The 16,575-nt window shown below is 35.9% G+C and overlaps 1 protein-coding gene across 4 annotated transcripts in view; it reads right to left on the bottom strand.

Moving 5' to 3' along the window:
* ACER3 (alkaline ceramidase 3) overlaps positions 1-16,575 on the bottom strand; it is a 151,527-nt gene that overhangs the window by 72,504 nt on the left and 62,448 nt on the right. For 3 of the 4 annotated variants that reach the window (XM_033207795.1, XM_033207798.1, XM_033207796.1), the window contains exon 2: positions 13,310-13,420. In XM_033207795.1, the coding sequence (XP_033063686.1) occupies positions 13,310-13,420 (111 nt within the window). Of the gene's footprint in view, positions 1-687; positions 840-13,309; positions 13,421-16,575 lie in introns of those variants that run through there. The other variant, XM_033207797.1, reaches the window with a different exon arrangement.

Raw genomic sequence — 16,575 nt, 5'->3', positions numbered from 1 at the left:
GACAGAGCCAGATTCTGTCTCAAAAAAAAAAAAAAAAAAGAATAGTATAGTGAATTCTTGTATATGTTCTACATATTGGTTCAGATTCACCAATTTTTGTCATCTGGCTAATTTTCATATATATGTATGTGTGTGTGTGTATATATACATAATATTTTTCTGAACATTTATGAGTAAATTGATATATCATGTCCTTTTACCCCTTAATACTTCAGTGTGTATCCTAGATTCATTTTAAGTATCATCTCCTAAGTCAAATCTTCCTCTGCTTCCTCTCCAGTTAAGTCTACTATACAAAGCATCCAAGAAATAATGTTTGACAAGGCCAGTAATTATCAGCTTTTGGATCATACTGTTTTGCCCATACAGCTTTTAAAATGCCAGGCCAGTCCAGAAGCTTCTCATTCAGTGGGTGCCCTGGTACATGTATTTTAAAGGGCTGTCAATGACTGTTGCCCATGAAGACCCAAAGATCACTGTTGGATTCTAAGGTTCATAAAAGGCACAGTCTAGGTCTCCACGGTTCACTATCACTAGAAACTAGCCCAGTGCCAGGCATATAGAGAACACTTATTGGGTGTTCGCTGAATGGCTGATTTTTTTTTTTTCTTCTCCTTTGATAATCCACTATTTCACAAGAAATAGGGCAGGAGGAGAGAAGGAAGGGGGAGAAATAAAAGAAGGTACCTGAAATTAGCTCTCTGAAGTGAACCAGATGGGGGAAACCCAGTCACGTCTCCACATTTAACAAGAAATCAAGGGAGAATTCAGAAAGCAATTTTGGTCACTTTCTCTCTAGTCAATGATGAACTGAAATGTTCTCCAGACACATTAAAATACTGGAAAGAAAAGAAGACCAAGAGGATCAAAATGGCCATTGTGAGCCTCTTAAAATGTTTCATCATTGTGATTATATCCACTTTAAGGGAATACTATGATATGTTTTAATGGTGGAGGGGAGAGTAAAAAAATGCTTCTAGCTATAAAAATCAGCAAGACACAAAAGTAAAGGAGCAATAAAAATATCCCACCAAAGTTAGCAATTGCTGCATAATTTATTTCCATTAAGATTTTTATTTATGAATCTTGTGACAAAAAATAAGTTGTAACTTAAGGCTGTACATAAATTGTTTTTGATAAGATACAGGTACTTTAGAACCTCTGATTTTACTATATAAATTTTAAAAAGTCAGGGCTGATCCAAAACTTAGGAGAGGATCATTTCATGGCAAGGATATGAATCAAGACAAAATTAGAGGAACCAAGTTATAAAATAATTCAAAAGGCAGAAGTGCAAATATAAGGCACATATTTATATTCAAACATATTTTCATTCGATGGAAAGAAAAATGAGGGCAAGTATAATTTTCAGATCTTAGTAAATTCAGGAAAAGACAGAAAAGATCGTCCATATTATCTTTCTCTCAACAAAACATACTTTCTGTGGTTATAACAAGGCTATCAAGAGAAAATCTCCAAATCGGCTTTGGAATTTTTTCTTCCTTTGTAAATTCTGGGCCTGGCACAGTGGCTCATGCCTGTAATCCTACAACTTTGGGAGGCCAAGCAGGAGGATTGCTTGAGCCTAGGACTTCCAGACCCGCTCAGCCTGGGAAACATAGTGACACAATGTCTCTACAAAAAATGTAAAAAATTAGTTGGTATGGTGGTGCACGCCTATGGTCCCGGCTACAAGGGAGGCTGAGGTGGCAGGATCACTTGAACCTAGGCGATTGAGACTGCAGTGAGTCATGATTGTGCCACTGCTCTCCAGCCAGGGTGACAGAGTGATGTCCTGCCTCAAATCTATATCTATATTTATATATAGGTATACATACACACATATTCATATATATATATATATATGATCATGTCACTCCTCTGTTTAAAACCCTCCATTGGCTTTCCATTGCTCTTAAACTTTAGACTCTACTCTGGCTTATGGTAAGGCCCTGTGTGATCTGACTCCTGCCCAAATCTCTCCAACCTCATATTCTACCACATTCCCTCTTGACTTCTAAGGTATATTAAGAGAAAGTTAGGAAGTACACAGATAATTACAATATGGTGCACTAAATGCTATAATAAAGATATGCACTGTATTCTGTGGGAGAGCAGAAAAGTTATCTGATCCTAGCAGGAGACTAAGGAAGATTTAAAAGGTGGCTTTCTAGAGAAAGCAGAGTCCTAAGTGATAGCTATGCGGAGTTCACCAGACAAAGAAGGTTAAAGGCAGAGATGTGAAAATACATATGGTACTGAAAACAGCAAGTAGTTTGATATAGCTAAACTGTTGGGTATACATGGGAGAGTTACGGAAGATGAACCTAGCAAGGCAGACAAAGTCCAGATTAGAACCCATGTGCTAAGGAATACAGATTTTCAAATAGGTTATCTCACTTAAACAGAAAATGGTTGACTAGAAAGAGGTAGGCAGGGCTGGAGAACAGGTGAAGTTTAGCACCATAGAACAGTTTTCATTATTGACACACTACAATTTATCAGGAAGTACATATTTTCTGAAAAATTATTCACATCACCACAAATAGGAAAATAAAGAATGGAGAAGTTATTTAAGTCAAAGGAACAAATGTCAAATGTGTGAAAACAAAATTGCATTTATTGGTCCTTAATTTATAAAAATTAGAATTTCTGAAGATAATTTTAAAAAGGAATCTAAGCATTTTTTCTTTCTTCTTGCATGCACACTGATTTAGTCACATGAAGAATAAAATATTTTGTTAATATCAAGGTGACTCTTTTAGCCAACATTTCATCATGATGAAGAGCTGCATTTGACTTGCTTGTGACATCAAAGTTAATATAAAGTTCGTATCTGTAGAAATTATCCAGCACATTCCACAAAATAAGTAATAGGGATAAGTTCCCCCATATGGTCACGTCCAAAGTGAAGACAGATACAATCAAAATAGAACTGAAATTGGAACAAGGAGGTCAGGGTACCGTCTGCATCTTCTAATCAGATGTTCACATTCACAACATTTTACTATAGTTTTAAGAGTTTCTCAAATGTATAATAGAATTTCACTTAGTTGGAACCTCTGGATTCAGATATCTTGGCAAACTATCAGCCAAAGTTTTTCAAGGTTACAATAAAACACAAATATGCTCTGATATACATTTATTTTGACTCATCTGATCACACTAGAAATAGTGTACAAGGATTTTGGGATCAGACCTAGACTAGAATCCCAGATTTATCACTTATTACTTACCAACTTTAGAAAGCTGTTTAAATCTCTGAGACTCAGTTGCCTTAGCTATGAAATAAGGATACTTGTCATGAAAGGTTGCTATGAGGATTATCTACCATGTGTCTGGCATACAATAGGTATCGATGAATTTTATTTTCTAGTCTAACTCAAGCTATGAAAAAGTCATGTACAAAGATGACATAATTAGATTTCGGAAGCAAGTTAGCTTATTTGCCATGACAGAAATGTAAAAGCCCAAGAGTTACAAGTTCCTTTTAAATCACATCATGGTTTACCATAATGCATAAGAAGGGACCTAGAATACATGATACAAGGAGAAGGTCATGTTTCTATAAAGTGTCAAGGCATCAGCAACCTGGTATATGACATAAAATCTACATATTCAGAGGTTTTAGTGTTATTAATACTGTCAAAACAATGCCAACTATGACTTCCAGGGTATGCATGGCTGTAGCTTTCCAAGTGAAGATAGCATTCACAATAGAAACAAAATGCACTATCATATTAGGGGGCAGTAGAGTGCAGTAATTGAAAGCATGAACCTTGGAAAGTTGTCCTAAGAAGTTTGAACTTTATCTTTATACTGATAAGAAGCCATTTAGGCTATTTGAAAAGAGCTTTTTAAATTGTTTCCCATCTACCCTCAAGGGAACTGATCATTCTCTAATTTATCTTTTAACTAGTATGTAACCTTATTATTGTAACCTACACACCTACACACACACACATACACACACAGAGAGAGAGAGAGAGAGCCAGAATGGAGCTACAGCAATAACAGACATGGTAATAGTAAAAATGAGACTAGATGTTATAATCTTTTACATCTTTTTTCCTAGAAAATAATTTGTTATTTAATTATTGTCTTATTCTAGCTCCAGCCTAAAACCCTATGAAACGTAAGCCACAACTGAGGCCCATAGGAACCACATGAAGAGCCATTGCAGCTGCCTGCTTTCTGCCTTAGGCAGTTCTACCAAGCTAGGTACTGGCTATCTCATTTCATTTCCTGTTCACTGACTACATGGGCTACTTAGCTATCTGTGGTTTCTGCATCTCTGATTGGTCCTGTCCCTGGGTTTGGGCTACTAGGTTAAACGTGTTTATTCAAAATGTAGTTTTGAATCTGTCTACATTTATCTATCTATCTCTGTCACTCCTTGGCCAGGTGGTGGCTGAAAATCATACTTCCATATGCACAAGTACCGGAACTATTAACCAAAAATTAAAATATTATTTCTGTTGGATGATGGGATTATGAATATTTTTCATTGCTTTCCCCAAATTTTTCTTCAGTGTTACTATTTATCAGACTAAAAAACAGGTCACTAATATTTTTGGCAAATTGGACTAAAAAAGAGAGGGAGGAATAAATGAGCTACTAAGCAAGCTGTAAAATGATTTCCAAAAATCCTTTCCATGGCACATTATTAGTTGGCATTCTACTTTTTTTAAGCTTTCTCTTCTCACCCCATTGGTTTGTTTTTTAGAATCACAGGAACTCATGGATTTTTTTTTATACCGCATGTTAAAATCTGTTACTGTTATTTTTCAGATTATTAAGTTCAGATTGTCCTGGTTTGGCCAAACTGCCTTCGGTGTCACTTTGACATGATTTGCTTTTTAGCACTTTCTTACTTTCTGACAAGATGTTCCAGGCTTATATTGTACTTTCTCTGCCTTAGCCCAAAAATTGGCCACTTCTCCAAGAAGTTTTGGTTCCTTTCAATGCAGAAAGACTTAAAAACCAAAGCCTAGCACTATTAATAGGTATATTCATTGGTACTAAGCAGTCATTGCTTCCAGGCCCTTTCAGACTGTAGAGCATTTGAAATCAATTAAACAAACAAACAAACAAACAAACAAAAACATGCTGATACCTCTAACTCCAATCCAATACCACAGGGTTTTTTCCTTGCCTTACTCATCCAAATCTGTATCTCCCTTCTTCCACAGTGAGAATCCTAGCTCCTAACAATATCAATATAGTTTTTCAAGGCCAGACATGCTGGCTCATGCCTGTAATCTGAACACACTGGGAGGCTGAAGCACGAAGACTTCTTGAGGCCAGGAATTCAAGACCAGCCTGGGCAACACAGGGAGACCGGTTTCTACCAATAAATAAATAAGCTGGGTGTAGTGGTGCACACCTGTACTCCCAACTACTTCAGAGGCTGAGGTAGGAGGATTGCTTCAGCCTGGGAGGTTGAGGCTGCAGTAAGCCGTGATAACACCATTGCATTCTAGCCTAGATGAGAGCGCAAGACCCTGATCTCAAAAAAAAGTTTTTAATTTGCTTTTCTAATGCAATGGGTCAAGCCTGTAATCTCGGCATTTTGAGAGGCCATCGTGGGTGGATCGCTTGAGCCCAGGAGTTCCAAACCAGCCTGGGCAATATGGTGAAACCCCATCTCTACAAAAAAATACAAAAATTAACCAGGCATGGTGGTGCATGCTTGTAGTCCCAACTCCTAGGAAGACCAAGGTGGGAGGATTGCTTGAGCCCTGAGGTCAAGGCTGTAGAGAGCCATGATTGCACCATTGCATTCCAGCCTGGATGGCAGAGTAAGAACCTGTCTCAAAACAACCACGACAAACAACCCCAAAAAACAAAATCCTAAAATGCATACAAAGACAGCTTCAGAATTTCTATACCCATACCACTACCAACAATAAACATATAGTAAATAAACGTTGTAAAGCGAGGTTTTCTTTTGTTTTCAGATTGGGGATATGTAATGAGAATACTATTTCAAAAGTTACTCAGATTTAGTCTGGATAACCTAGTTACATTTTTGAATATGTGAAATAGTAACAATTCTGAAGTAAAAATACAAACATACATACTCAGAAGTGTCATTCTCTCCTCTGTCTTTTCCACACCGTTTCTATCCACCCTCTGCATTGACCATTTCATTATTTTCTGGTTCATTTTATTTCTTCTTGGAAAAATAAGTAATGTGTATATTTTCTTTTTACTAGCAAAAAAGTTGTATACCATATATATTATTTTACATTCTCATCTTTTACTTACTTAACATGTCCATATCAGTTCAGGGACATTTCTCATCCTTTCTACATCTTCATAGTACTTATGATGTACATATACCAGTTTATTCAACCAATTTTCATAAGTTTGTTCACATTATTTTGTAATTACAAATAATACTGCAGTAACCTCGTGTACATTTAATTTTGAACTGTTGATGGCATATCTTCAAAGAAAATTCTTAAAAGTGTGATTGTTGGGTCAAAGGATAAATGCATATATAGTTGTCACATATTGCCAAATTCAGCTTCAAAAACTTTTGTGTTCTCATCAGCAATGCATGAAGAATGCCTATGTCTCCTACAGCCTTGCCAAAATAGTGTGTTGTCAAGAGTCTGACATTTTGCCCATCTAATAAATGAGAAATAATGTATCAGTGTAGTTTTCATTTGCATTTCTCTTATTAAGTTGAATATTTTTTCTTATACTTGTGAGCTATTTTTTTTATCTTTCTTGGAGAATTTTCTGTCCTTACCACTTTTTCCTATTGAATTTTTCATCCTTTTATAATTCAATGCTTAAAATTATTGGCCGGGCACAGTAGCTCACTCCTGTAATACCAACATTTTGGGAAGCTGAGGTGGGCAGATCACTTGAGGTCAGGAGTTCAAGACCAGCCTGGCCAACATGGTAGAGAAACCCCATCTCTACTAAAAATACAAAAATTAGCTGGGCATACTGGAGCACTCTGTAATCCCAGCTACTCAGGAGGCTGAGGCAGGAGAACTGCTTGAACCCAGGAGGGAGAGGGTACGGTGAGCAAAGATTGTCCCACTGCACTACAGCCTGGGCGACAGAGCGAGACTGTGTCTAAAAAAAAAAAGAAAAGAAAAGAAAAATTGTATTGGGGATATTAAACCTTTTCTTGTGATGTGTATTGCAAATAATTTTACCATGTGGCCTTTTGCTTTTGAGTTTGCTTATGCTATTTTTTGTCATACAAAAGAGGCTTTATTTTTCAATACAACGTAAATGTCATATAACAAAAGTTTTTTTTTATTTTTACATAATTTGCAAACTTTTCCTTTCTTATACCTGGATTTTGAATCACAGAAAGTCTTTCCCCAAAGATTCTTCCCCATGTAAGAATGCACATACGTTTTCTCCTAGTAGTTATAAGACTTTTATTTTTACTTCTAGGCTTCTTATCAATTTAGAATTTATTCTTATGTATAAGGCACACATCCAATTCTTTTCTTCAGCATCATTTATTAAAACACGTCATATTTGCCCCAGTGACTAGAGATGCCATCTTTATTAATACTAAACCCCAATATAGGTTTGGGTCTATTTCTGCACTTTTTAAAAACTCCACTGTATGGTCTACTAGAATATCAGTGCTATACTATTCTAATTGTGCAGGTTTTACAGTTTGTTTTCATATCTGATAGGGCTAGTAGCCCCCTAGGGCTCTCCTAGTTTTTAGGGATTTCCTAGATATCCTTGCATGTTTATATTTTCATATAGACTTTACTATCAACTTGTCTAATTCAAGGAGAAAAAAAAGCTTATTGGTATTTTTATTAGAGTCATTTATGTTATTTTTTTTTTTGTACCACTGGTTTCTGTCCTATTTTGTTTATTTTTGCTTTTATCTTGATAATTTCCTCCTTTTAATGTTCATTTGGTTTACTTTGTTGTCTTGTTTAATTACCTTTTGAGTTGAAGTTTTAATTAAATTTTCTTCTTTCAAATTTTCTCTTTTATTTTCATTATGTGTTTAAGTCTATGAAGTATCCTTGATGGCTGTTCAAAATAAATCCCCATAGATTCTGATATGCAGAGTTTTCATTGCAAATATATTTCAGAAATTCCATCATTCAGTTTCCATTTTCCCTTTTAACCAACAATTAATAGAAGAGTCTATAATTTCAAATAGAAGCCTTTTTCTAGTTTGATTTAGTTGTTGATTTCTAGTGTAGATGCACTGTGATCAGAGAATGTTGTTTTAATATTTCGACTTAATGGACATTACTCTTTTCTTTGGGGTTTTTTTGGAATTTTTTAAATTTTATTTTTTAATTGACAAATAATTGTACATATTCATGGAGTACACAGTGATGTTTTGATACGTACAATGTATAGTGATCAGATTAGGGTAATTACTATATCTATCATGTTTTCTTTGTTTTTATGAACATTCTATGCGCACTCGAGAAGGGGGTGTAGTCTTATCAGGATGTAACATTCAGCATAAATCTTTAAGATCTGCCTTATTAGTTGTGTTGCTTAGGTCTTTTAATATTGTTTTTTGGTTTTTTTGGTCACTTGACTTCTCTTGTACCAAGTGTGACATAAAATCTTATATTATTTATATGTTTTTATTTCTTCTTGTACCTCCCCCCCAATTTCTGCCATATAAAAGTGGTGGCTATATTATTTGTTACGGAGACATTAATAACAGAGGCATTAATAATGCTTTTTGAAAGGAATTCTACTTTATATGATGTCAAACTTTTCTGAATCACTTTGTTTTAGGTGTATCTTTTGCATATAGCATAAACTTGGGTCTTGCTTTTGCTTTGTGAGCCAGTTTGAAAATCTTTTTTTTTTTTTTTGAGACAGGGTCTCACTCTGTCACTCAGGCAGGAATGCAGCGGTGAAATCTTGGCTTACTGCAGCCATGACCTCCTAGGCTCAAGCAATCCTCTCACCTCAGCCTCCTGAGTAGCTGGGACTACAGGCATGTGCCACCATGCCTGACTAATTTTCTGTAGAGACAAGGGCTCACTATGTTGCCCAGGCTTGATGAAATATATCTCTTTTTTTAATAGTTAAGTTAAACAACTCTATCATGTTGTTTTATTATAATTATCACGTTTTATTTTATATTTACCATCTTTCCCTAAGCAACGTGTCTTTTTTTCACTTTTTTTCTTTTTTCTTTTTCTTTTTCTTTTTTTTTTTTAAAGAGACAGGGTCTCACTATGATGTCTAGGCTGGTCTTGAATGCCTGGGCTCACTCAATCCACCTGCTTTGGCCTCCCAAAGTACTGAGATTATAGGCATGAGATACTGTGCCTGGCCCTTTTTCTCTCTTTAAGATAAATTCTTTTGATATTTAGGAAAGGGGTATGATACAGTTTGGCTGTGTCCCCACCCAAATCTCATCTTGAATTGTAACTCGCACAATTCCCATGTATCATGGAAGGAACCTGGTGGGAGGTGATTGAATTATGGGGGTGGGTCTTTCCCATGCTGTTCTCATGATAGTGAATAAGTCTCACAAGAGCTGATGGTTTTAGAAAATGGGAGTTTCCCTGCACAAGCTCTCTCTTTACCTGCCACCATCCATGTAAGAAGTGACTTGCTCCACCTTGCTTTCTGCCCTGACTGTAATGTCATGATTCCCCAGCCATGTGGAACTGTAAGTCCAGTAAACCTGTTTTTCTTCCTAGTCTTGGGTATGTCTTTATCAGCAGCATGAAAACAAACTAATACAGGATGTTTTGTTGTTGTTTTAGGAATTATTTTTGCATTAATCCTTTTTCAGTATTCTTATGACTGGATGGACGTTCTAGTACAGTGTGGCTGGTAGAACTTTCTGCAATAATGAAGATGTTCTATATCTGCACTGCCCAATATAGTAGTCACAAGCCATATGTGGGTACTGAGCACTTGAAATGTGGCTAGAGTGACAAAGGAACTGAATTTTACATTTTATTTAACCATAATTAATTTAAATTGCAACATGTGACTAGCAGCTACTAAATTGAACAGTGCAGTAACAGTGGATTCATCAGGAAGGAGTCATGTGTACAGTATTCATGAATATTTGCAGGTTTAAAACTGTTTTTCTATAACTAGAGCACCTGGAGAACAACCTGGTTGGAATATAAAATCCTTGGCTTATACTTCCTCTTCACTTTTTAGAAAATGCTGCTCCACCGGTATTTTCTTTGTATATTACTGATAAGGTCTGATGCCAGTTTAATTTTTGGTCCTTTGTAAGTAATCAAGGCTTATTTTCAAGAGCTTTGAGAATAAGTTCATTTTTACAATCCAATAGTTTTACTAGGCTCTATCTCAAAATTGATCATTCTAAGTCAGTTTACCAGGCAAAACTGGACCTTTCAACATACATATTAAAGTCTTTTTTCATTTCCAGAAAGTTGTCTTGAATGATAATTTTAAATATAATTATGTTTCATTGGTTCCCCTCCATGTTACCTAGGGACTCCAATTATATGCATATTGGATCTTTTTTGCCTGTCTTCCATTTCAATCATTTTCTCTCTGACCTTTTTTTATTTATCTCCTTTTGATTTTCTTGCTTGTTTCTCTGACTTTCTATAACAGTCCTTATTAAATATTCAGTAGACTCTACTTTCCCTCAGGCACACTGTAATTTAGTTTTAATTTCTTTATTAAGTTCAATGAATTCTAATTTTGTTTCGTCTTTTTTGAGGGGAGTAATGGAGTGATTTCTGTTATTAGTTTTTAAATTTTTGATTCATTTCGTTGTTTGAGGCTATTTAATTCAGTTAGGAGTATTGTATTATATCTTCCTTCTGTTTCATAGTTTGTTGTGGGGAAGAAATTCTATCAGCCAAATGGTTTTGATTCTCATTTTCTGTTTTCTTTTTGCCCTAATTTTGTATGGAAATAGGCTGCATTTTGGGGGGGGTCTATTTTATAGAGAGAGTAAAGATTTTAAGTGGCTTACAAGATTCCTAATTCAAGACTGGCCACTTCGGTCAGAATAGTGAGGTTTCATATATATATATATGAAACATGTAATATTCGGGGGAGCAGTGAAGGGAGAAGAGGTTGATGTGTTTTGTAACTCTTTGTTTTCAGTAGGGTCTTAATTCCCCCCAACTTTCTTCTTTCCTTTCACTAACACATCTCCAAAGGGCACCTCCCCCTTTCTACTTATCTCTTTCCCAGAAGTGATGCCTTTCCAAAACTGCCACCTTAGGTCTGACACACTTTCCAGTCTTTTACCTTCAGACAGTACTGTGACCTACCAGATCTTAGACTGCTTTCATAGATTCTGCCTTTATTGTGGAGTTTTATCTTTCTATTGCCAATTTTGTCAGAATTAGGCCCTTGAGTCCTCTCTTCTCTTTTCCATATAGTTTTTCAAACATCTCCAAGTCTGAAACACTGAAAACAGTTCTGTTGGAATTTGGTGTTTATTTCTTATCTTAAAATAAATTGACGTTCATAATATTCCTTCTCCTAGTAAGGCTGAAAGTGTGGGCTGCATGTAGTTTCATTTGTTTTCCTTATTAATCTGTATGTTTTTCTGGGAGAATAAGTGGACAAACTCTAACTTAGGAGGCCACCATTATCCTAGGGCAATTGGAAGTCCCTCAGGTCTTTTTATTCTTATTGTTGTTACAGAGTGTGATTTGTCCATGTTTTATGAACATTATGAAAACACCCCAGAGGCCGGGCGCGGTGGCTCAAGCCTGTAATCCCAGCACTTTGGGAGGCCGAGACGGGCGGATCACGAGGTCAGGAGATCGAGACCATCCTGGCTAACACAGTGAAACCCCGTCTCTACTAAAAATACAAAAAACTAGCCGGGCGAGGTGGCGGCGCCTGTAGTCCCAGCTACTTGGGAGGCTGAGGCAGGAGAATGGTGTGAATCCGGGAGGCGGAGCTTGCAGTGAGCTGAGATCTGGCCACTGCACTCCAGCCTGGGTGACAGAGCGAGACTCCGTCTCAAAAAAAAAAAGAAAACACCCCAGAAAAAAAGCAAAGGGATAAGTTTGTAGACAAGTCTTCCTTTTGAAGATAAATCAAGTAACTTTCTTAAAATGCATATGAGCAACAGATTCTGAAATTAAAGTCTCTCATATCTAATAAATAATCTAAGGTAGAATCTGACATGATTCACTATAGCTTACAGTTTTGGGATAATTAGAAGTCCTTTCTGTCAATGTGGAAATACTCACCATGAGCTAAAAAAAAAAAAAAAAAAAGAAAGAAAGAGCCTTTAGCGAGTTATAAGAAAGAAATAAGGCCAGGCACAGTGGCACACACATCTATAATCCCAGCACTCTGGGAGGCCAGGGCAGGAGGGTTGCTTGATCTTAGGAGTTTGAGATTAGCCTGGGCAACATGGCAAAATCCTGTCTCTACAAAAAAATACAAAAATTAGCCAGGCATGGTGACATACGCCTGTGGTCCCAGCTACTTAGGAGGCTGAGGTAGGAGAATCGCTTATACCTGGGAGGTTGAGGCTGCAGTGAGCCGAGATTGTACCACTGCACACACACACACACACACACACACACACACACAAACAGAAAAGAAAATTTAAAAACGAAACTACTAGAAAGAATCCACTTTATTTGGCATTTTTTATTTATTATAGATGATGCAAGAACATGACAGAAGACAGAAGTGATTTCACTACGTTATGCCCTGGTATAGGTGATTTACCCATCCACCCAGTACTTATTGAGGAACACTAAACTGCCAGACAATGGGGACACAGAGATGATTAAGACACAGTCCACCACCTCACAGACAAGTAGAATATACGTAAGTCACAAAAGGTTGGATGGTATCCTTTCCAAAAAGTTGAAAACTATGCAAAACCATACTATGTATACTTTTAAGGATATATACATACATAGTATAAACATGAAAACATGAGAAAATGATAAGCATCAAATTCAAGATTGAGGTTCGCTCTTAGGGGATGGGCTGGGAGGCTGAGGGGCATATAATTAGGGAGGAATACAAAGGACTTTCAATTTTATCTGTAGTAATTTCCTTAAAAAAGAAAAAGGTCTGAAACAAATATTATAAATTGTTAGGACCTGACAAAACGGGGTAGTAAGATATGTGGGTATATTTGTTATATTATCTCTATTCTTTTTTGTATGCTTAAAATATTTTGTAATTTCTAAAATATTTTAATCAAAATGCAGTTCAACCACTGGCAAAGTTTCTGGAGTTTTAACTAAGAAGTTTCAGAATATATTCAAGTTATGTAACACAAAATTGAAAACTGCTTTTAGAAATGAATGAGCAAACTGGCCCATTTGAACAGTGTTATACTTACCTGTGAGTGCTAAATAAGAAGCAATGTACCGTTTTTCCAGACCGTCTCTAACACTCTGAATTGCACCGAACATTGGGGGTATAATCATGATCAGGTTACTCACTGTATTCCCTTTAAGAGAAAAATACAAGAAGACATTTAGGTTCATCAATAACACTTTAAATAAGGATACATTCATGTAGCCTTTAACAACAATTAAACAAGTAACTTCTCAGAAAGACATTGGGAAGATATTTTCAAGTTGCTGAAAAAAAAATTCCGTACTCACCAAAAATTTCTCACAATAATCCAAATAAAATAAAGATACTTTCAGACAAATGAAACTAAAAATTTTGCACCAGCAAACCCACTAAAGGAAATTCTAATTTCTAAAGGCAAGCAAGGAAAGGATCTCAGGAAGAACCTCAGAGATACAGCAAAAAATGAGTTGGGGAAGGCAGCCTATACCGATGCACTGAAATTGTGGTCCATGGGTGCAGTATGACAAGATGAATACAGGATTGGCCTAATTTTGTTACTTGGAATGAAAAAGCAACAAATTGCAGTTTACATTTTGTATGTCTCTTTAACATTTCATTTTTCTAGTAATGTTTCAATTTCTAGTTTCTGTTTCTAGCAAAACATAGAAGGCTTAATTAATGGATCTTAATTTGATCTTTGCTCCTGTCTTCACAAAAACAAAGTGCAAACATGAATAGCAAAGGAATAGTAAAAACCCCAGTAGAAGATATAAGTAGATAAAATGGAGAAAGAAATGACTAAACAATATTTTATGAATTTGATTATGGGAAGAATAAAGTGGCACAATATTTTCCAAATTTCAAAAGAATGATTTTCAGCAGAGGTGCTAATGTCAAGACAAATAATCAATTAACTGAAAGGGTAGAAGAAAACATTTTCAGTCAAGGATTAAAAAAATACACTTACAACATATCTTTTCTCTGGAATCAACTGGAAAATGTAGTGAGTGCAAACAAGGAAACTGACCATGAGAAAGGATGACACTAGAGCTAAGAAACATGAGATGCAAAACAGACTGCACATATTTAAAGTGTACAAATTAAAATTTGACATTGGCTTATACCTGTGAAACCATCACAAACAAGATAGTAACATATCCTTCACCTCCAAGTTTTATTTAAGCCCTCCTTGTGCACTGAACTGTTCTACCATTTCTCCCCCAGCAACCACTGATCTGCTTTCTGTCACTGTAGATTAGTTTGCATTTTCTAGCCTTTCATATGATCTGTTTTAGTCCTTGTCTGCTAATTCTAACATCTGTTCTGGGTTGGTTCCAATTGATTATTTTCCTCATGGATTGTGTTTCTTGCTTTTTTTGTATGCCTGGTAATCTTTGATTGAATACCAGACAGCATGCTTTTTTAAACTTTGTTAGGTGCTGAATAATTTTTGTATTACTATAAATAGTCTTGAATTTTGTTCTGGATTTCAGTGAAGCTACTTGGAAACAGTTTGATCCTTTTGGATTCTGTTTTTGTGATTTGTTAGGTGCGTCTGGAACAGGGTTCAGTCTAGTACTAGCTATTCCGTATTACTGAAGCCAGGCCTTCTTTATTCCTTTATCCAATGCCCAGTGAGATGCAAATTTTACTATTTCGGCTTGTGGAAATAGGTACTGTTTCTGACCATGTGTGTACTGGCTATGTGTGAACACCTGGTACTGTTCCCTCTAATATTTTCACCATGATTCCTTCCTGGCTTCGACTAGTCTGCTCATATACATCTGCTAATCAGTCTTCTGCTTTGTTTCCTCATCAGGGAGCCTGCCAAGTTGTTTCATATATTTTATCTCCCCTCCCCTTCCCTCTTCTCCTGTCTTCTGCTTATTTCAGGTAAGAGGATAAATTTGGTTCTTGTTTCTTCATCTTGTGTGGGAACAGAAGTCTGACAACTTTGTTAACATTTATTTAATTTATTTATTTATTTATTTAGAGATGGGTCTCACTGTGTTGGGAGAGGTAAAGGGAAACTCAAATATCAAAAATATGAAAAAGAAAGTTCAGGGAAAAGCACAATGTGCAAAAGGGTATAATTTAAGAGAATTGTGAATGAAGATACGGTAGGAAGGTGTTTTCTCATATGACAGTAGGTGGAGCCAGTGTGCTCCACAAGCTAAACGGTTTTCCAACATTTGGCTGAATGCATAAAGCCCTGAGGTGACTGGATAAACAATTGAGAGCTCAGTTGTATTTACAACTGTAAAACCATCACCCACAGCTAAAGATAAAAAAAAAGAAGCATTAAAATCTAGTGAAGCTGCAAAAGTGATCTATATTGCTTCATTGCCACTGCGAAAAGCTCTCCTTGCACTGTCAGCAAATTAGCTAGGTGAAGGCTATAACTGGTTTGAGCCTGAAAGCAACCCAGTACTTTTCCCCAATGCAAGTTCATTTTGCCAAATATTTCACTGATTATGCAGATGTTCAAATAATGTTAAACATTCCCAGAGCTTCAGAGACTTCAGAGCTGGAAGTAGATAGGGAGATCATCTAAATTCATCTCCACAATTTAGAGTAGGCATCATTGTGTTCCTATCTACTACCACCTTCTAGCTGTGTGAACTTAGGCAACTTATTTATGCTTAAGCCTTAGTTTCCTAACCAGCAAAATGGGTAAGAACAATTATATTTAAATTAAATAATTGAATATGATAAAAACAATAAATATGACCAAATAACACATAGAAAGATTATTTGATATGAGAAAGATCCATAGAATATTATATAGGAACTTCCACAATCTTGCTGTTAAGAATTGGTATCTATATATCGAACCTGCACACGTACTCTTGAATTTAAAATAAAAGTTGAAAAAAAAAACCCACATAACTACTTATGATATAAATAAAAAGTAAAAACCAAACAAAAACAGGTGCAACCTGGGAATCATGTTGGTACTTGCACCAGCTCAAGAACACTTATCACAAGGGAGACGGTTTGCCTTGTAATCCAGGCCAGTAACAAGGAAAGTTATAGGGTACTCTGGTTCACGCTAAGCTTAAAGAAAAAAAAAATAATAATAACCATCATATAAATGTATATTACAGTACAAGGAACTCCTTCCAGTAGCTTTAAATTAAGATAGATATCAGAAGGAAAAAAAAAAAAAACAACAGGAAACCAAGAGTGTCTTTTTTTTTATAGTTTTTAAATTTTATTTTTATTTTAAGAGTGTCTTACTTTAAAAAATGATAAACACAAATGTAATTCAACTTGACAAACATTTATTAAGTATTTTCTACAGGC

Source organism: Trachypithecus francoisi, unplaced genomic scaffold (genome assembly GCF_009764315.1).
Source record: "Trachypithecus francoisi isolate TF-2019V2 unplaced genomic scaffold, Tfra_2.0 Lachesis_group8, whole genome shotgun sequence".
NCBI classification, from domain to species: domain Eukaryota; kingdom Metazoa; phylum Chordata; class Mammalia; order Primates; family Cercopithecidae; genus Trachypithecus; species Trachypithecus francoisi.
Note: the sequence above shows the minus strand (reverse complement) of the source record. Positions and strands in the feature narration are given on the sequence as shown.